This window comes from Bos grunniens, chromosome 12, assembly GCF_055505025.1.
Source record: "Bos grunniens cultivar Pamir isolate PY7600 chromosome 12, Bosgru_T2T1.0, whole genome shotgun sequence".
NCBI classification, from domain to species: domain Eukaryota; kingdom Metazoa; phylum Chordata; class Mammalia; order Artiodactyla; family Bovidae; genus Bos; species Bos grunniens.
In genome coordinates this window covers 11,982,874-12,003,473 of record NC_141176.1, presented here as the reverse complement: position 1 = coordinate 12,003,473, position 20,600 = coordinate 11,982,874, and the positions used below count along the sequence as shown (strand labels likewise).

The 20,600-nt window shown below is 44.5% G+C and overlaps 1 protein-coding gene across 2 annotated transcripts in view; it reads left to right on the top strand.

Annotated features, from left to right (window-relative positions):
* VWA8 (von Willebrand factor A domain containing 8) overlaps nucleotides 1-20,276 on the top strand; it is a 390,356-nt gene extending 370,080 nt beyond the window's left edge. For both annotated transcript variants that reach the window (XM_086328813.1, XM_086328812.1), the window contains 3 exons: nucleotides 10,316-10,414; nucleotides 11,454-11,692; nucleotides 14,609-20,276. In XM_086328813.1, coding sequence (XP_086184939.1) covers nucleotides 10,316-10,414; nucleotides 11,454-11,692; nucleotides 14,609-14,717 — 447 coding nt within the window. In that variant the 3' untranslated portion in view covers nucleotides 14,718-20,276. The remainder of the gene's footprint in view (nucleotides 1-10,315; nucleotides 10,415-11,453; nucleotides 11,693-14,608) is intronic.
* The last annotated feature ends 324 nt before the right edge of the window (nucleotides 20,277-20,600 follow it).

Genomic DNA, 20,600 nt, shown 5'->3' with positions numbered 1-20,600 from the left:
CTCAAATAGTGACACCAGAAAATAAGCTGAATTATTGAGAAGTTGAACTTGGAAAAAACCTCTCAAATGTAGTGTTTCCGTGGAGACATATAAATCACTTCTAAGACTGTGGTTTCATCTTTCTTCTTTTGGCTGCGCCGCACAGCTCGTGGGATCTTAGTTCCCCGATCAGAGACTGAACTCAGGCCACGGCAGAGAAAGCGCCAAGTCCTCATCACTAGACCACCAGGGAGGCTCCCTAACAGAGTAGGAGGAGCCCCTGAGGATGTCGGAGGGCGAAGGTGTGTGGACGGCACATTTTACCCCTTCCCCCTTCATCCCCAATTCCACCAAACCAATTCCACTTGTATTGATATTGTATGACGTTTCACAATCTGGGCTTTGTGCAATATTTCATTTGGAGAAAGAATTCCACTGCTTTAAAAATTTTTAGAGTTAGAAAACCGCTATTCTAGGGCCAACACTGGATCATTATTTCTTACAGATTGTGGAGGCATTCTTTTCGGGAATGAACAGTCATCCCCACCTAGACTTAGATGACTCACTCCCTTGACAGGAGAAAACAGGCACAGGTGTCCCTGTAACTAAGTGAGGCAGACTTTCTCGTTCCATTTCTTGGGTGGGCCCCCAGAATTCTCACAGGGTCTTGGGAACAGAGAGGATCTTGGAAATTGTTTTCACCAGCCTCTGTTTTAAGATGAGAAAATAAAAATCTACATCCCAAAGTCACACAGCTAAACCGTAAACAGCCAGGATGTCTGACTCCCACTTCATGGCCTTTTCTTCATTCACGTTTTATTCCTTGTTCTTGCAGCCATATTATTTCTGCCCAATCGGTATACTTGGAAAGCTGTAATTTAGGAGCAAATGAAATTAAAAGATGCTTACTCCTTGGAAGGAAAGTTATGACCAACCCAGATAGCATATGAAAAAGCAGAGACATTACTTTGCCAACAAAGGTCCGTCTAGTCAAGGCTATGGTTTTTCCAGTGGTCATGTATGGATGTGAGAGTTAGACTGTAAAGAAAGCTGAGCGCCGAAGAAGTGATGCTTTGAACTGTGGTGTTGGAGAAGACTCCTGAGAGTCCCTTGGACTGCAAGGAGATCCAACCAGACCATTCTGAAGGAGATCAGCCCTGGGTGTTCATCGGAGGGAATGATGCTCAAGCTGAAACTCCAGTGCTTTGGCCACCTCATGGGAAGAGTTGACTCATTGGAAAAGACTCTGATGCTGGGAGGGATTGGGGGCAGGAGGAAAAGGGGATGACAGAGGATGAGATGGCTGGATGGCATCACCGACTTGATGGACGTGAGTCTGAGTGAACTCCGGGAGATGGTGATGGACAGGGAGGCCTGGCGTGCTGCGATTCATGGGGTCGCAAAGAGTCGGACACGACTGAACTGAACTGAACTGAAGATCACTTAGAGTAGGAAATGGCAACTCACTTGAGTATTCTTTCCTGGAAATTTTCATGGACAGAGGAACCTGGCAGGCTATAGTCCTTGGGATCACAAAGAGTTGAACATAACTGGGTACACACAAGATCACCCTGCTTTATATGATTGCTTGTTTGTTCGTTTCTCCACTAGAATATAAGCTCCATGACTACCCTGCTCCTCAGTGAAACTCCAGTCCCTATAACAAAGCTGGAACAGACTTAGGCGTTTAGAAACTATTTGATGAATGACTGAATAACTGAATAAATAGAAGCTCATTGATATTTGCCTCTCTAGTGCATATGTACCATTTACATAAAGCACTCTTATCTTCTCCTCCGTCACCCAAAGGAGGTGTAGGAGACATACTTTTCTCAAAGATATCTTGGTCAGAAAGATGGGGAAAGGTGTGACTCAAACCAGCACCTGCTGGGAAAATTCCTTCTATCAAAAACTTAGTTCAACATCTATCACTCTCCTTTTTCTAATATCTCAGGCATGTTTCACACATTTAGAAAGAGAAATCAATCATCAGCTCAGGCTTTGGATAAATTCTTTTTTTTTTTTTTTTGGCTGTACCATGCAGCTTGCAGAATCTTAGCTCCTCAACCAGAGATTGAACCCAGGCCCATGGCAGTGGAAGCTCTGAGTCCTAACCACTGGAGCACCAAAGAATTCCCAAATGGACTTTTTTTCTACTTATTTATTTATTTTTTTTGTCCACACCACATAGCTTGAGGGATTTTAGTTCCGTGACCAGGGATCAAGCCCTGGCAGTGGAAACACAGAGTCCCAACCACTGGGCCACCAGGGAATTTCCTGAATACATTCTTGCTGCTGCTTGGAAGTAAAAGTGAAGAAGGGTATACAGACTTCTCTAAGTCCATTCAGAGTTAAACAAGAATTCAGAATGGACTCAATCATAGATGTGAAAGTTCAAAAATCCTAGGTAAAGACTGGGACAGGCTAGAAGGGCGGGCAGTAGTTAGGGAAAGGTTGTTTCTCTTCAGTAAAAGCATTGGACTTAGAGTACCTGGATTCAGATTCCACCTCCGCCACCACTAGATCTCTGACCTTAAGAAAGCCTGTTAATCTCTCTGAGCATAGATTTTTTTAATTTGGGAAATGATATTAAGAACACCAATCACAAAGGTGTGGAGAAAATCAGAATGAAATGAGATAGACAGAAGCACTTTGTAAACCATAACGTTGACATTATACTCACTAAATGTATTGTCCTAGCCTTTCAATGACCCTCTGAGATTAGGTGAAACAGAGATCATCCCTACTAGTCAGAGAGGCTCAGTGGTTTACAAGCACACAGGGTTAGAGGTCATCTAAGCCAGCATTATTTGTAATGTGGAAATAAGATTTGGAGGGGTTAAGTGACTCACCTAAGATCACAAAGCTTGTTAAAGTTGGAGCTAAGGCTAGAGTCTGTGACCTCCAGAACATCATTCTCTTTACACTGACTTCTCTATGAAAAGCTTAGCAGTAACTGATACTGTAGATCATTGTCTACACCCTAGAGTTCTGTTGGCACATCTCTTGACCTTTTTAATTATATTTATTGTCTAATCCTTGGCTGGTTGCCTGTCAGCAGTCCTACCTGAGAATGGTGTATTTGTAGGTCCAGAAGGAGATTAGAATTTCACATATTATCAGATCTCCAAAATAGCCTCAAATGATTGTCTCTTGCTACTTAAAATATAGAGATATGTGTTTAGTCACTTAGTCGTGTCCGACTCTTTGTGACACTGTGGGCTGTAGGCCGCTAGGCTCCTCTGTGTGTAGGGATTCTCCAGCAAGAATACTAGAGTGGGTTGTCATGCCCTCCTCCAGGGGATCTTCCCAACCCAGGGATTGAACCCAGATCTCCCACATTGCAGGCAGATTCTTTACCACCTGAGCCACCAGGGAAGCCCAACAGGTATAATAAAGCACAATTTCTCCTAAAGTTAGCAAATGATTATACTTCCCAACAGAAATTTAAACACAAACCTTATTCATAAAAATGCTAGTAGCTCTTTGTTGGAAATAAAGCTTTTCTTTGCCATCTAAATATTATATTATAAATCATCCTTCTAATCTGATGATAAATTTTTGTGTCTTGGACCGAAACTCAGCATTTGTTTTCATTTTTTTCCTGGCTTTCTCTGAACAAATGAGATTTGCAAAAGAAAATATAGCAAAAGGGTATTTAAACAAGTTTCTAAAGCAAAAAAAGTATTAAAATCGGTCCTCTCTAGTTAAGACTTTTCTTTACTGCTGTGGTTTAATGTTTATGTTGGATGTTAAATGCAGGACTCTGCAGAGGTTTAAGGGAGGCTCTGAAAAGTGGAGAAATCATGATCACAAAAATTTTGAGCTACTTAGAAAAAGTTGTGGTCTAAATGTTAGGCAGAAAAACAGAAAGAAAATAAATGTTAGACGGTCGACAGCAACAATGAGGTCCTTGTTTAGTGAGGTCTATGAGTCCTGCCTGGAAGCCGGTGTGAGACCCTGTCTCTCCCGACGAGCGACGGACTGGGTAAGTGGCAGAATCAGGCGGTAGAAACGGATGAGTTCTTATACTTTTTCCTTTCACCCAGACGATTTTGAGGATTAGCAAACTACTCTCTATAAAGTGTGTTGGGATCCTTGGAGAGCAGATCCCAGATAATTACGACATAGAAAGATGGTTTTTCATGGAAGCTTAACATGATCCCCAGTAACGCCAGTGAATGCTTCACATTTGGATGTACTTTGAATTCCTCTCAAGCATTTTATTTACTTTGGACCCAGAAGAATCCCCAAGCCCCTTTGGAAGATGAGAACCAGAGCCTGCAAGCTATTTTAAAAGCCTCATCCTGTCCTTTAGGCGTGTCTTCTCAGCCTTTGTAATACCAGCTAGACACAGGCAAAGGCAGCCCTTTCTGCAAACTGCACTTTCCTTACTGCGAATAAAGGGAGGGAGGGAGGAGGGAGGAAGGTGTGCAGCTCACCTGTCTATCTCATTTACCCGAAAAAGTATAGAATGCTTTTTTTCTCCTGGGCAGATAATTAAGTGATAGATCGATCAAATGATAGACTGTTTTGTGACTAAATGTTTGTGGAGGTTCAGTCAATCAGTATCTGTTTTTGTTAAGAAACATCCAACAATTCATTTGACTACTATTTTTTTTTATAGTTTTTTAAATTTTTTTGTTTGTTTTTCTTTTGGCTGCACTGGGTCTTCGTTGTTCTGCAGGCTTTTTCCCGTTGCGAAGAGCAGGGACTGCACTCTAGTTGCAGTCCCAGGACTTCTCATTATGATGGCCTCTCTTGCTGTGAGCCAGGCTCCGGGGCGCTCGGGCCTCAGTAGCTGCGGCTCTCGGGGTCAGTAGTTGTGGCTTGTAGTCTCCGAGCACAGACTCAGGAGTTGTGACACAGGGGCTTAATTGCTCCAGGGCACGTGGGATCTTCCGGGGCCTGGGACCCAACCTGTGTCCCCCTGCGTCGGCAGGCGGATTCTTTACCCCTGAGTCGCCAGGGAAGCCTGACTACTATTTGTTTAATAATTAACTAGCAAGTTTTTCCCTTCCAGTGACCAGTTGTGGCAACCCTGTAAGCAGACCACATGGTCAAATAGTTATTTATATAGTATCACCCATCGTCATCTGGTCAGTAAGATATTTAACCATCAGTTAAAAGGAGAAGAAAAAGTCAAATATGTATTTATAGCCCTATCATCTGAGCCAAATAAGAGAAACTTACTTCTGCTTCTAGGAACTGATCTTAACCCGTCATGTGTAAGATTCCCGTTTTAACAGATTACTTCACAGCCCTATGATGAGAGCAGTTTGCCTGGCCATCGGTGGTTTAGTCGCTCAGCTGTGTCTGACTCTTGTGATCCGATGGACTGCAGCCCGTCAGACTCCTCTGTCCGTGGGATGTTCCAGGCAAGAGTACTGCTGTGGTCGCCATTGTTCTCCATTTAGAACAGTTGCTGCCGTGACCATCGTCAGTCAGTCTGGACGGGGCCTGGCGCTTGCGTCCCTGGAGGAATTGTGCAGGTTTTCTCCACATCTAGGCCAGTCCTCGTGCTGAGCTCTTGGTGACCATGGTCAGGCATATACTGAAGCCAGCACTCCATCGTCCAGGGCTGTGCTGCCTTTAGGTTTTAAATTTTGCCACCTTTTCACGACAATGACAGCAAACTAGATACAGAGATTTTTTTTTTTTCCATATATGGAATTTGTTATATCCCTGGAAAGCGTTCCTTACCAAGCTTTTTTAGTGGATCGGCAAATTTCCCCCAATATTCTTTCATATCATCCTTTGTATTTTTAATAAAACACTCTAAAATCAGGCACAGACTAATGTCCTGCCCTGGCCCTCCTCTGAGCATGCCCTTCCATTGAGGGAAGAGTCTGTGGGGCCAGTGGAGCAAGCCCACTTAGATTCTGTGTCTAGAACCTACTCCCAGTTCCTGGGATCCCCAGCTGTCTTGCTTGGGTGACCCCAAGTCTGTTTCTTGGGCGTCTTTCTTAGGTCCATCTTCCTGGGCCAGACTGGCCAACGGTGTGCACAGCCAGCACTGTGAGGACAGAAAAGTGTGATGGCGTGTGGACACGAGGACCGGGTATCCACACACATGCCTGTGAGCCCCTCGAGGTGGGGACAGAGCCAGCTACAGAGAGAAGGATGTGGGCTGCAAGCCAGGGGCCAGTCCTGCCCACACCGCCGTGTTCTAGCACGGAGCTTTGAGAATCCAAGTGTTTGGAATTTGACCCTGGCTTTCCAGGTCATTATAATGTCTATTTATCAAAGTAGAGGAAGAACATACTTTATTTAGCAATTTTCAGCCTGATTTATGGGCTTCCCTGGTGGTTCAAACGGTAAAGAATCTGCCTGTGATACAGGAGACCATGATTTATAGCTTTTAAATAGACATCCTATACGGGCCTTCATTTGTCCACTTATCCCTTCAATTGTATACTTGTCTCTGTCCACTCTTATCCTCTCTGCCTTGCTTTTAGTCTCAGGAAAAACATGTCCTTCCCCTCTCTCCAAACTTGGCCCTCTGACCATGACCCTGATCTCTCCCCACCGCCTCCTTTCTTGTTGTTGGTCAGTCACTCCATCATGTCTGACTCATGAACGACCACATGAACGGCAGCACGCCAGACTTCTTTGTCCTTCACTATGCTTAAACTCACAGCCATCGAGTCGGTGATGCCATCCAACCATCTCATCCTCTGTCACCCCCTTCTCCTCCTGCCCTCAATCTTTCCCAGCATCAGGGTCTTTTCCAATGAGTCGTCTCCTCTCTTTATAGCCAATGAGGTGCCAATGAAATGTAGGCACCTCTCCCCAAACACCTGTCTAGATGCTGTTCTATTTTTGTCTCATACCACAAACCTTTTACTGAAATTGTGCCCCCGAAGGCCTCCAGTGATTCTCTGCGCAGGGGTCATTAGTCACCCTGCTCCTGGCTGGCCGTGGTGAATGTCACTCAGCACAGTTGCACAGCCGCTTCTGAGCCATGCACACTGATTTCCAGGGCCATTCTGGGTACTCTGCATCCGCCACTTCTCTTTCACATCTTCTTCACTCCACCCTGGGTCTTCCACCTCAACGAGGAGGGTGCCCCCCAAGACTTGGTTGGGGCCCTCTGCTCTTCTCTTTCTGTGTAGTCACCCTTGAGAGTCACACTGACCCCTCCTGAGGGTGACAGCCACATCGCAGACGACAAGAAATAGGTTTCTTCTCTGATGTCTCCCAAATGCACAGTTCCAGCATGTCTAGAATAGAACTCATCTCCCCCCTGTAACCTGACTGCCTTCTGACTCCTTATTTTTGCATAAAAATTATTTCAACAGAGAATGTTCTACTTTTCATTTTAAATGCCATGATTTCAGTTATGTTATGGGTTGTTTTTGTCAGCTAGCTTGGGTTAACCACCATGTATCACATGAGTGCTGGGAGGGAAAAAAATGCATTCCAGCTTCTAAAGAACTTATTTGTGAAAGAATGTAGCGCACATGGGAAAGGAAAGCTTCTTAATTTCCAAACTTGATTGCAAACTCTCTCAAAGCATTTCAACAATAAACACACCAGGCCTACTCGTAGATAATAAAATGTGTTAAGATGAATAAGATACAGCCTTGCCCTCAAAAAACTCACCAGATATAAAAGAATAGACATGAAAGAAATCATTGCATTCCCCTCAACACCTTAGGACTTCCCTCAATGCAGGAGACCCGGGTTTGGTCCCTGGATCGGAAAGATCCCCTGGAGAAGGAAATGACAACCCACTCCAGTATTCTAGCGTGGAGAATCTCATGGACAGAGGAGCCTGGTGGGCTACAGTCCAAGGGGTCACAAAGAGTCAGACGTGACTGAGCTACTAACACTTTCAACACCTTAAGTGGTGTTTTGCATGTGGTAGGTGTTCAAAAGACAGCTATTGACTGATGGTGACTAGATAGTAGTGATTCTTAAGTATTTTGACCCATAGCATTCCAGGATCTTTCCAACCCAGGGATCGAATCTGGGTCTCCTGCATTGCAGGCTTTACCATCTGAGCCACCAGGGAAGCCCGTAGCACTCCAAGGAATCCCTAAGATATTTGGCCCAGACCCATACCCAGAATTTTCTTTTCAGATCCCCCAGTTGCTCAAATACCCTGAGGTCTATTCCAATCCTTATATCAGTATCACAAAAAACTCTTAGAGGAAAATGAGAGGAGAAAGGGAATTTAGGGGCAAACCCCACAATTGGAGAGAACCACCTTGCTCCAATTACAGTTGCCTCAATTCCCAAACTTCTTCCCAAATTCTGTAAAAATGCAATACCCTGTCTCAATTCCAGCCTTTTCTCAACAGACAAGACTTTCTCTTGTGCATTGTGAGAGAGCAAATTTAAAAGGTATTTGCTAAACTGAAAAATCTCTGCCATGCACTATTAAATAGAAAAGCAGATTATAAAATCACACGGTCAGTGTTATCCATTAGTTAAAAATCATGTTGATGCTGACGTGTGTGTGTGAACTTATATAAGAAAACATTAACAGAAGTTACCTTTCAGTAATGGGATCATGGATAATTTTTACTTCTTTGTTGTTATAGTTCAGTTCCTAACTTGTATCCAACTCTTTGCAACCCCATGGACTTCAGCATGCCAGGCTCCTCTGTCCTCCACCAGCTCCCAGAGCTTGCTCAAGCTCCTGTCCATTAGTCAGTGATGCCATCCAGCCATCACATCCTCTGCCACCCCCTTCTCCCTTCGCCCGCCATCTTTCCCAGCATCGGGGTCTTTTCCAATGAGTCGGCTCTTCACATCAGGTGGCCAAAGTATTGGAGCTTCACCTTCAGTCCTTCCAATGAATATTCAGGGTTGATCTTCTTTAGGATGGACCGGTTTGATCTTGCTGTCCAAGGGACTCTCAAGAGTCTTCTCCAGCACCACAGTTTGAAAACTTCACTTCTTCAGTGCTCAGTCTTCTTTAGGGTCCAGCTCTCACATGTGTACATGACTACTGGAAAAACCATAGCTTTGCCTATAAGGACCTTTGTCAGCAAACTGATATCTCTGCTTTTTAATACACTGTCTAGGTTTGTCATAGCTTTTCTTCCAAGGAGCAAGCGTCTTTGAATTTCATGGCTACAATCGCTGTCCACAGTGATTTTGGAGCCCAAAAATATAAAGTCTGTCACTGCTTCCACTTTTCCCCCTTCTGTTTGCCGTGAAGTGATGGGACCAGGTGCCATTATCTTAGTTCTTTGAATGTTGAATTTTAAGTCAGCTTTTTCTCTCTCCTCTTTCACCCTCATTGAGAGGCTCTTTAGTTCTCTTCGCTTTCTGTTTTGTGCTTTTCTGTAATTTCTACAGTGAATATATTCCACTTTTGTGTTCAGGAAAAAAAAAAGGTATGTGTAATAGTTTTCTACTGCTGTGTAACTAATTACCATAGACTTAGCTTCTTAAAGCAATGCTTGTTAAAGTCATAGTTCTGTAGTTGAGAATTCCAGGCAGGCTCAGTTGAGTTCTCTGCTTAGAATCTTACAAGGCTGAAATCAGGATGTCAGCCAGCCTGGGCTCTTACTCAAAGGCTCTGGTAAAGAATCTGCTTCCAAGCCCATTCAAACTGGCAGAATTTGGTTCCTTGAGGTTGTAGAACTGAGGTCCCTGTTTCAGTGCTGGCTTTTAGGCAGGGTCATTCCTAGATGTGTGATTCTTGGGGTCCTGCTCTGTGGTGCCCACCATCTAGACCACAGATAACTCCCACATATCAAATTTCCCCACACTCAAATCTCTCTGTCTTTCCCTTCTACTATCAGCAAGAAAAAAAATCTCTCTACTTTTTAAGGGCTCATGTGATTAAATTAGGCCCATCCGGATAATCTTTGTTTTGATCAACTCGGAGCCAGATGATTCGTAACCTTAATTACATCTGCAGAATCCCTTTGGCCTCCTTACATAACATAATCATGAGGTCCTGCCCACATCTAAGGGGAGAAGACTGTACAGGTCGTATATACCGGGGGGGGGGGGGGGGGGGTGGCGGCGCGCAGGAATCTTGGAGGCCACCTTAGAATTCTGCCTACTGACACTGTGGGGTATGTGTGTACATATGTGTATGTTTTGTGAAGCTCTCTCCCTGAAAGTTAAGAACGGAATTCTTGATAGCCCCTGAAGCCCTCCTCATACTCTCTCCCTGCGGCTGGAGAGCAGAGATCAATGAAAATGGACTGGAACGGAAGGAGCATGGACTTTTTTTGCCTTTGTTGGTAAACACCCACAGACTTAGGTTTGGCAGTTCTGGGCAATAACAAAACAAAGTTGGAAGCTTTATAGGCCCAGTGACCATTTTTTAGTGGACAGAGGATTCTAAATCTGATTCTCTTGCCTGTAGTATGACGTCGCTGGACACTCTGGAGATGGATACAACATTGGTCTAGTTCCAATTAACAAAATCCCCAAGGACAATAAGCAAAGACTAGAAATTCTCAAGGTAAATGCATTCAATTACCTCTATATTAAGAAACCTTCCACCAGATTAGGTAAAGTATCTACTGGCCACTGAAAAGATTCACTGAAGAAGCAGCAGCTAACTGGAAGCAAAAAGACTTTCTGTTTCACAGAAATTTAAGCATTAATATGAGAAAGCACTTATCATGCCGAAATTCCTGGTCTACACCATACAAAATTTAAACTTTGTTCCTATGTATTTTTAGGGGACTCAGGTTAGTATCAGGATCTACAGCCTGTATTCTATAGAGTTCTTCTGAGCTCCTACATATTTCAGAAGGAAAAGAAGGACTCCTTCTAGAGTACTCTCTAACCCCAATTTTATGTATTTCTTAGTATTTTTCTAACAATAAATTCAGTTTCACATACTTAGATCTACAGTAGAAACACACTCATCGTGTTTATCAGAGTAAATTTCCTCCATTCCTATTAAGTACAGTGCTTAGTATTATAATTTTGTTTATTGGAAACCCAAGCCATTCCTTATTTTTCTCCTGTGTTATCTCCATTCTCCCATGTGACACCAAGCTTCATATCTTCTTACATTTCCTGACATTTTTTTTAAGGCTTTTTGGATTTTTGTTTGTTTGCTTTTATTGGCTGTGCTGGGTCTTCACTGCAGTGTGAAGACTCAGTAGTAGCTGTGTGTCCCCTCCTTACCCCCCAGCATGGGGGATCATAGTTCCTCAGCCAGGGATGGAACCCACGTCCCCTGCACTGGAAGGCGGATTCTTAACCACTGGACCACCAGGGAAATCCCTACATATTCTCACTTTAAATGGCAGCTTGAGTTTTAAAAATCAGTGCCGACTGGGATCATTTTGGAACATTTCCTGTTTTAATGAAAGACTTGACCACACCCAGATGTCACTGTGTACTGTTGTGGGTCTCACGTGCAAATTACATGGAACTCGCTCAGAGCATTTGTGCTTTCTCACTGTCAATAGAAAAATCGTGTTTGGGGTTTTTTTCTTTAAAGAAAGCTTCTCATTGGTGGCTTTTGTGCCATGTCTTACCCCCAGACGATGCACGCCCACGCTCAGTTCTGCATGAGTGGGGACCACACCTTAGAGGGGACAGAACATGCCATCAAGGAAATCGTCAAAGAAGAAGCTGATGAGTACTTCGTCATTGTCTTAAGTGATGCCAACCTGTCTCGCTATGGAATACACCCCGCCAAGTTTGCCCAGATCCTGACAAGCAGCCCTCAAGTAAACGCTTTCGCCATCTTTATTGGATCTTTAGGCGATCAAGCAGCCCGGTAAGTGTCACCTTAGGGCACAGCAGAGGGCAAGGGTAGAGAGGTCTGAGTAGCTGACACGCGCTGGTTCACAGGCTTCCCGTCGTCGGGGGTGGTGGGGGGCATGGGGGAGAAACAGAAGCCAGAGCGGCTGCCTCAAGCAGCTGACAGTCTGGGTGAGGGAATGGGATCTTCTACCTTATATTTAGATGAGCAGCAATACGTTATTTATTTTTCAGCTTATATTTAACCAACAATAAAATAAATAGCAAATTGATTTGTCTACCAATAAAATTAAGCAGTATTTTATACATTTTGCCTTTTACATCAAGGTGTCAAGCTCAGTTCATGCTCAAATCATATTCAAGTAACAAGCATCTACTATTTTTGTAGCATCAGAGATTAGGGATGTGTGTCTCTACATTGTATTTAGACATACTAGACATGTGTGCATTCGTGCTGAGTCACTTCAATTATGTCTGACTCTTTGCGATCCTGTGGACTGTAGCCCTCCAGGCTCCTCTGTCCATGGGCTTCTCCAGGCAAGAATACTGGACTGGGTAGCCATTTCCTTCTCCAGGAGATCTTCCCGACCCAGGGATCAAACCCACATCTCCTGTGGCTCCTACATAGCAGGCAGATTCTTTACCACTGAGCCACCAGGGAAGCCCAACATACACACACATACACGTAAATAAGATCTAATGTGTGTGTCTACATAGCTATAGACTGGGAAAGGCAACGGCACCCACTCCAGTACTCTTGCCTGAAAAATCCCATGGATGGGAGATGGGAGATGGGATGGGGATGGGAGATGAGATGCGGATGGGAGAGCCTGGCAGGCTACAGTCCATGGGGTCACAAAGACTCGGACACGACTGAGCGACTTGACCATGGCACATATATATATATATACTACTGCTGCTAAGTCACTTCAGTCGTGTCCGACTCTGTGCGACCCCATAGACAGCAGCCCACCAGGCTCCTCCGTCCATGGGATTTTCCAGGCAAGAGTACTGGAGTGGGGTGCCATTGCCTTCTCCGATATATATATATATAAAAACATAGACAGATAATCTTCCTTCTTGTATTTCTCCTTCATGTATGTCTGTATCTATAGTAAGATGCTACACTAAATATGCTGAATATTCAGTAGAGAGACTTATGGTCAGATAATAAATACTATCATGGATCATCTGAAAGGAGAGATCTGGAAACATTTTCGTTTCTTAAACACACTAACATTTATCTTTCTGAATTACAGACAGAAATGGTTTTTCTCTACTTAAAGTACTTATAAGGAGCAGAAAACACAATTGAAAGTATCTTTCCTCAAAAGAGAAAATAAAATCCTGCCTACATCACAAGAGCCCACATGCCCTTTTGTTTCTCCACCTCTTTTACCTGTCTCACCCTATGGTACAGAGTCCTGGGAAGTGAAAGTTGCTCAGTCGTGTCCGACTCTTTGCAACCCCATGGACTATGCAGCCTGTGGACTTCTCCAGGCCAGAACACTGGAGTGGGTAGCCTTTCCCTTCTCCAGGGGCTCTTCCCAACCCAGGGATCGAACATAGGTCTCCTGCATTGTGGGCAGATTCTTTACCAGCTGAGCCCCAAGGGAAGCCCAGGAATACTGGAGTGGGTAGCCTATCCCTTCTCCAGCAGATCTTCCTGACCCAGGAATCGAACCAGGGTCTCCTGCATTGCAGGCAGATTCTTTACCAACTGAGCTATCAGGGAAGCCCACAGAGTCCTGGACAGACTAGGAAATGGTTTAGGGTCCAAAGTTCTGACATATTTTTCTCTTCCCTTTGATTTGCTGTAGGATTTCAGGGCACGGCTAAGAACAGACTTAATACCACATAACTACAGTCGCGTTATTACAAATGACTTCACATCTCTCTCAGTTGCGCGTGTTAGCCTCTTTGAGAACTTCCATGTCCTCAAATGCAGACCATGCCTTTTCCGCTTAGACTGTCTTCAGGCCCAGCCCAGGATGAATCCAGACGGCAAGCTCAACAAATACTGTTTGAGCTGAAATAGCTATTTTGTCTTTCTAGTGAACAGATCCTGTTTGAACACTTAAGAAAGCACAATAATACCCTTGTGGTTTCCTGGGGAAATGATCCAACATCCACTGGCAGGAGATACATTGTAGAATTAGCTGGTCTACCAGGCATGCCAAATGCATGATACTGCACAGGAGAGTGGACTTGTATTAATGTCATTCCAAAACCAAACTCTGCTGGCACAGTGAAAGGAGGCGTTCTTTGGGATAGAGCTGTGTCTTGTACTTTTACTGCCTCCAAAAATGGCCCTTTGTTCCGAATGATAACTTGGCATTTAAAATAATTAACATAAGCCCATATAACCTCAGTGTCATCAAAGCAGGCATTGCGTAAGTCAGATTATGTTTCACATTGTATGATGTGGGGCAGAAAAGAGAAAGGGAGAGAGAGGAGAGAGAGAACGCAAGAGGAAGAGAGAAAGAACCAGTTGAGGTTTGGCTGGGCAGCTTTTCTTGAAGCCTGTTTTTCTAAGGCAGGAAGGCAGTTAGTAGGACAGTGTGAGGCCAACACGTTCTCTGAATCTAGGTGAGCTAGTCCCAGATTGATCCTGAGGGCTCTGTTCTGCCAAGGGAATATAAAATACCAGGAAACAACCATCATAAAAGGGAGAGCATTTTTTTCCTTGCAAATTCCCCAATTTTCTCACTGAAAAGACCTTTCTTTCGGTTCAGTGCTTCCAGCAAGCCTCTCTCTGTAGCTCTCTGTTGCCTAGCAACAGCCAGTTCCACTGCAAGCAGGGGCAAGATATTAAAAAGTGAGAAGTTCCCTTCCCAAGAAACCATTCGGATGCTGAGGTCTGCAGAGGCCGGAGGTGAAGGGGGCACCCTGGTTTGCGATGGTAATTTTCTTTCCCCATGCATCCTGACAGGCTTCAGAGAACTCTACCAGCAGGCCGGTCTTTTGTTGCCATGGACACCAAGGACATCCCTCAGATTTTACAACAGATTTTCACCTCCACCATGCTGTCCAGTGTTTAAGAAGTGCCCTTATCACCCTGATGACCCTGGGATTTGAAATAAGATACAAAGAAAGAGTATCCTGAAGAAAAGAAGAGGTCTATCCAGTGTCTGCGTGCAATGACCGGGTAATTCTGACATTCCTGAGCCTTCCTGCACTTGCTAAGTAATCAGAATTCAGAGAAGCAGCCAGAGTGAGGCCCGCGCACCACTGATCTGTGATCACTAGAGGAAGCAGGTTGACCTGCATTATGTGAAAGGCCAGGGTTAAAGGAAGGTGGTTTGAGAATGGTGGAGCATGGTCTGTTTCCAAAACCCTGAGGGATGAAGAGGACCTTGCTGTTGCCTTAATGCATCACCTGGTCACTTAGGATAAAAAAAAGTGACCGTGGTAAACGAAGCCTTTGATGCCACATTCTGACACTGGAATGCAGCTCTATGCAAACCCACTGAATCCGCTCCTGTTCAGTAATTATTTTTATTTTTTTTCCTCCGCTCTGTATTGCCCAAGAAACAATGATTTGATAGTATTCAACCCACTCAAAAGTCCTTTCAACAGCAGTATTCTATAAAAGGTTGGGTTTTCTCAATAATTTCATTGTCTTAGCCAAAACCAAAAGGAATTGAAAGATCCCTGGAGTGCTCCCTTTCCCATGTGACTTTTAAAAGGCTTTTTAAGGAATAAAGAGCAAATGCTGCTGGGATCAGGAGGATAAAGGATGTCTTGCCTTGAGTTTCCTGTCTCTTCTCCTTCAGGGCTTCTCAGAGTTTCACAGTCCTCCATTTTGGTGTCCAAAATGTCGTACCTCCAAATGCTTATTGTTTTTTTACATAAAACAAAGTGAAAACAAGGCACTATGTTTGAGCTGAATGGTAACTGGAGATTTCTTTAGATATTTAAAAAGCAGCCTCGTTCCTTTTTTTAAAATTCATTTCTAACTGGAGGATAATTGCTTTACGATGTTGTGTTGGTTCCTGCCGTACAACAGTGTGAACGAGCATTAAGAATCATATATCCCCTCCTTCATGAGCCTCCCTCCCACCCTACCCCCACCCCACCCCTCTAGGCCATCACCGAGCTCCAGGTCGGGCTCCCTGTCACACAGCACATTCCAACTTGCTGTTCACTCACTCGGTCACGTCTGACTCTTTGAAACCCTGTGGTCCCAGCACGCCGGGCTTCCGTGTCCTTCGCCGTCTCGCGGAGCTTGCCCAGAGTCGTGCCCATCGGTCAGTGATGCGTCCGAACCCCACTAGCTGCCCATGGCAGTGTGTTTCTGCCAATGCTTCTCCCTCAGCCCACCCCACCCTCTCCCCACTGTGTCCATGCGTGTGTTCTCTATTCCTGCCCTGTGAATCGGTTCATCGGTACTATTTTTCTGGATTCCATATATATGTGTTAATACATGGTATTTGTTTTTCTCTTTCTGATTTACTTCACCCTGTGTAACAGGTCCATCCATCTCAGCTCAACTGACTCAAATTTGTTTCTTTTTATAAGCCTCATTTTTTTTTATTTCCCCAAAATGTACCTCATTCCCACCCTCTCTTGGGCTGACCTTTACTTATCAACAGGCTCGATGTCCAGTGTTTTTTGTTTTTTTTTTTTTTTTAAATCAAATGTTCCAGCAGAAGTCAGCCTCTTTTCAACCATGTAATAAAAGTTTCTCTTCATCACTGATGGCAAAGTCCAAAATGCTGGGAGCGCCAATATGCGTGTGCTTTCTTATGACCAGCTGAAAAGACTAGTCTTCTTATTAATGTTATCTTATTCACCCCTACATGGTGGGAACTGTACAGTTCATTTCATTTAATTAATTACAGCAAAGAAATGATGACCCTCATGTGTTTCACCACCCCATCTCCCTACCAAAGAAATAACAGCAATCAGCAGCTATTCCCATGCGGTACTGCCCAGCCAGTTTGCATGGCTTGTCTTGTTTCTCGAGACAGACGCCTGCTGTGTGTATTGACTCATCCAATGATGCAAACGATTTCAATCCAATAAGTATCTTTTAAAATACAGTTGCATTAATAACAGGAATAACGATAATAATAAGAATGGCAGCTAGCATTTACTGATCACTATGTACCACGTATGCTAAGCGATTTCATACATTACTCCTTTCAGTTATCCCAACAATGCATGTAAAATAGGTTACTTTTTAACCTCATTTTACAGATAAAAGAAGTGAGGCTCAGAGAACTTAAGACTATTCATTACTCATTGTACCTGTGGCTGAGACAGTAAAGAATCTGCCTGCAATGCAGGAGACCCGGGTTCGATCCTGGAGTCAGAAAGATCCCCTCGAGAAGGGAATGGATACCCACCCCAGTATTCTTGCCTGGAGAATTCCACAGACAGAGGAGCCTGGCGGGCTACAGTTCATAGTGTCACAAAGAGTCAGATACGACTGAGCCACTAACACTTGTACTACTAACATCCTCATTTTACAAAGGACACTGAGCCTTAGGGAAATTCAAGAAAACAGGCACACTCAGCCAGATAGGGGCAGAGCTGTGACCCTGGACTGCCCCCTCTCATGCTTTTATTCTTGCAAACTGACCACATTTCCTGGCGCTCTCTCCTCTCCCCACTACTTGGAAACTAGCTGCACAATTGAGTGCTTGGAGGAGGGGTGGGGACCAAGGACATGGGGCCCTGCTGGAGGGACACTCCCCATGGATCCTTCCTGGGCACAGCGGCGGCTTGAGGGAGTGCCCTTCCAAATGGCATCTTCATCCCTAGGGATGCCCCTTTGCTGGAGGGTCACAGCCCCTGAAAGCCTTTGGAAGTTGAACCCAGGAGTGGTTGATGGAACAGCCTTTTAACAATCCTCCCCATGAGTTAACTACCTGAATAAGCAGAAGCCTTTTTTTTTTTTTTTTAAACATGGAAAGAATGTTCTCAAGTAATTTAATTTCCCTTTCCCCACTGGCCAGACAGCCTTTGCAAAAGTTATTTTTAAAAAAATGTATAACTCCCTGGCTTTCCTGATTTGTAAAAGGGAAGGAGGGTGGGGGAGGGGAGTAGAGAGTGAGAAGATGACAGGCTTCTTTTCGCTTCTTGCAATAAATACCTAAGAAGTTGTGTCTTTATTATTAAGTGAACTTAATTATAGGCCACTCCAAGCTGTTCCCAGGCCCTTCTTAGGGCCAGGGCGTTATAATAACCGCATTGTGTGCCTCGGTGTGGGGGGGTAGGGGAGTTTGTTCCACTGAAAGGCGGCTAACCCAGTCCTCAGGGAGCCCACATAACGCTGAGAAGGTCCATTGTGATCCTGACCAGCCAGGAGGAATGAAAGCCGTGAGTCTCAGGGTGAAGGATGTGTCTCCCCACCCCGCCCCCAGGGTCCTTTGTGAGCGCCCGCAAGAGGACCTCATCACGCATGTGCGGCTCAAGCACACCCGCAGCAAAAGGGTCTGAGCAAGGGTCCCTGCGTCTAGCACATGTTTGGAATGAATCATTTAATTGTTTACACCCTCTCCTGCAAACTGTCAGGAGGAGAAATCCATCCATGCCGGCAGGGTTTTCTCTAAACAAACTCTGGGGCTTTGAAAGCCCCTGAGGAGTGGTGTTCCCTGGACCGCGTGGTCAGTGTTCCTGAAATGCATCTCTGGGGGCTCCAAACCCCCGCTCCACCTGGCTTCTTCCTGTTTCTGTCAGATCGGCCAGAGTGAAATTCCTCAGGGAGCAGAGCAAAGAGATTTGGGGGGACCAAGAAGCATTATTTGTTGCATTTCTGTTTGTTTCCAACCATCACCATTATGAGAGAGATGACAAGTCTAAGCTGACACCTCCTGTGCCTAGATAAATTTTTTTTTTCCTGGAGTTGCATCCCAGGAGCAGCCACATGGCCACTTGTATTGAATAAATTGCACATGATTTCACCTTATTAAGGAAAAAATGTCCCTTTTTAAAGAAGTATTCCAACCAATAACATATAGCTTTTTCAGATACTTAAATGAATTGTTGAATTCGCTACCAATTTCTCATCAGGGTTATATTGTAAAGTTCTTACCTGTTGCCTCTCCTTTATGTTTTTTTCTAAGATATGCTGTGGCAGAAGTATTGTTAGTAATGGAAAATAATTCCCCTGGTCTGTAGTGGGAGGATTTCCAAACAGGGTACACTGGTAAGAAGGAAGTTGTCGATGCTGTTCGGCCATGAACTATTAATATCAGTACCTGTGCAGTCTGGGGCTAGTTGCTTGTGGGCCTCAGTTGCTTCATCTCTGAATAAAAAGGGTTGGACAAAGTGATCTGCAGCGCTGCAGTCTCATGCTCCTTTATCTCCTACAGTGAATTGACTTTGTCCCCTACGTCTTACAAGAGCCTCCTCATTTCCCAGCATCCTCATTGTCTCAGCCCCACACATATTTTAGCCCCTATGAGACAGAGGATTTGGGCACCTGTATCAATCACCCTAAAAAAATGTGTTACTGAGTGAATATGCATTCTAAAATTTATGTAAACACCGTTAGAATTGGACAAGAGGGACTTTTCTGCCCAGCACCTGGGCAGATAGTTCTGTAGGATCGTGATTCACAAGATTTCTGCCCATTGTCTCTTGCTTTTCATTTTGCAGCCATAAAATAAAATTCTGTATCTGCTGATCTACACAATGGGATCAAAAAGGATCAGGAATTGGAAACCCACTGTGTGCTGAGAGCCGACCTTTGTGCCGCAGCGAACAATGCACAATTGTGTGTGGGGTTTTTTTTCTTCAATTGTTAAATCCTGTAAACAAAAACCTCCTCCAGAGGAGAAAAAAATGCTTGCCAAGTAGACTCTCAAGATGAGAGCAATTTGACAGTTTGTTTGTTGGGTTTTTTTTTTTTTTGACACTAAGCCCTGTCTGGGGCTTTCACCTTTAAACAGAGACCTCATCTCTTCTGGCACAGCCATGCCTGTGGGCTTTGGAATGCCAGGGTTATGTAATTTTAAAATTGAGTGGCACTTGGGGTATTTGACCACTCAGAACCAAGTATAACACTCTTTTAAGGTGGTTTGGGTCCAGAGGGTGGCTAGAATGTCGTGTTCTGCAGTAAGAAATCTCCTCAGCGGACCTGTCATGCGTGGGTGACCACCCATGCCCCCACCCCCTGGCCCCCAACAGGCACCAAAGACACCCTGACCCTTCCCTCTTCTCACGGGCTTCAGCAAAAGGGCTTTGGAGCCGTCAGCTCTTCTCCCTGTAGGAACAATCACAGTGTTTGTCAACAGACTCTGACTCCCAAGACAGTAGATTTGACCCCAGAGGACTTCCAGAATATAAAGATTTATTGAAATTACATGCAGCTCTGAGGCATTCGTAACAGTAACTGGAGCCTGACCTGGAAATGGGAGGAAATTGTCAGTCTGAGCATCCCAAAGCTAGTGTGTCTGTCATGCCTGCTGGAATGTGGTGAGAAAGTAATGAGCCTGTCAAGAGTCCTTTGTGTAATTGGTCTCGTGATGCCACACTTGAAGCCTCATTCATTGAAACTGGAAGAAAAATAAGTGTCCTTAACTCAAGACGTTAGAGTTCGATTTGCAAATGCACCGTATTTATAAGAATAAAATGCTGATGCTAATTCAGTGAGACTGATCATGTCTTCATTTCGGAACTCATCACTTAGAAGTCATCCATCATCGGACTCTAGGAATAGAGTGAGTGTCGACAAAGCTAGGTGGTCTGTTTCCTTTCACAAAGGATTTTCTGGCCCGTGTGAGATTCAGCCCTGAAACGCTGGCCTCGAAAGGAGCATTCGTGGACCAGTGGAAATATTGGGTTGGCCAAAAAGTTTAGGTTTTTCGAATGAACTTTTTGGCCAACCCAGTAAGTGTCCACACTGGAGGAAGCGGCCTGTTGACCAGCGTTGGCTTTGCCACCTGAGATGGTGGGTTCCCATAGACCCCAGA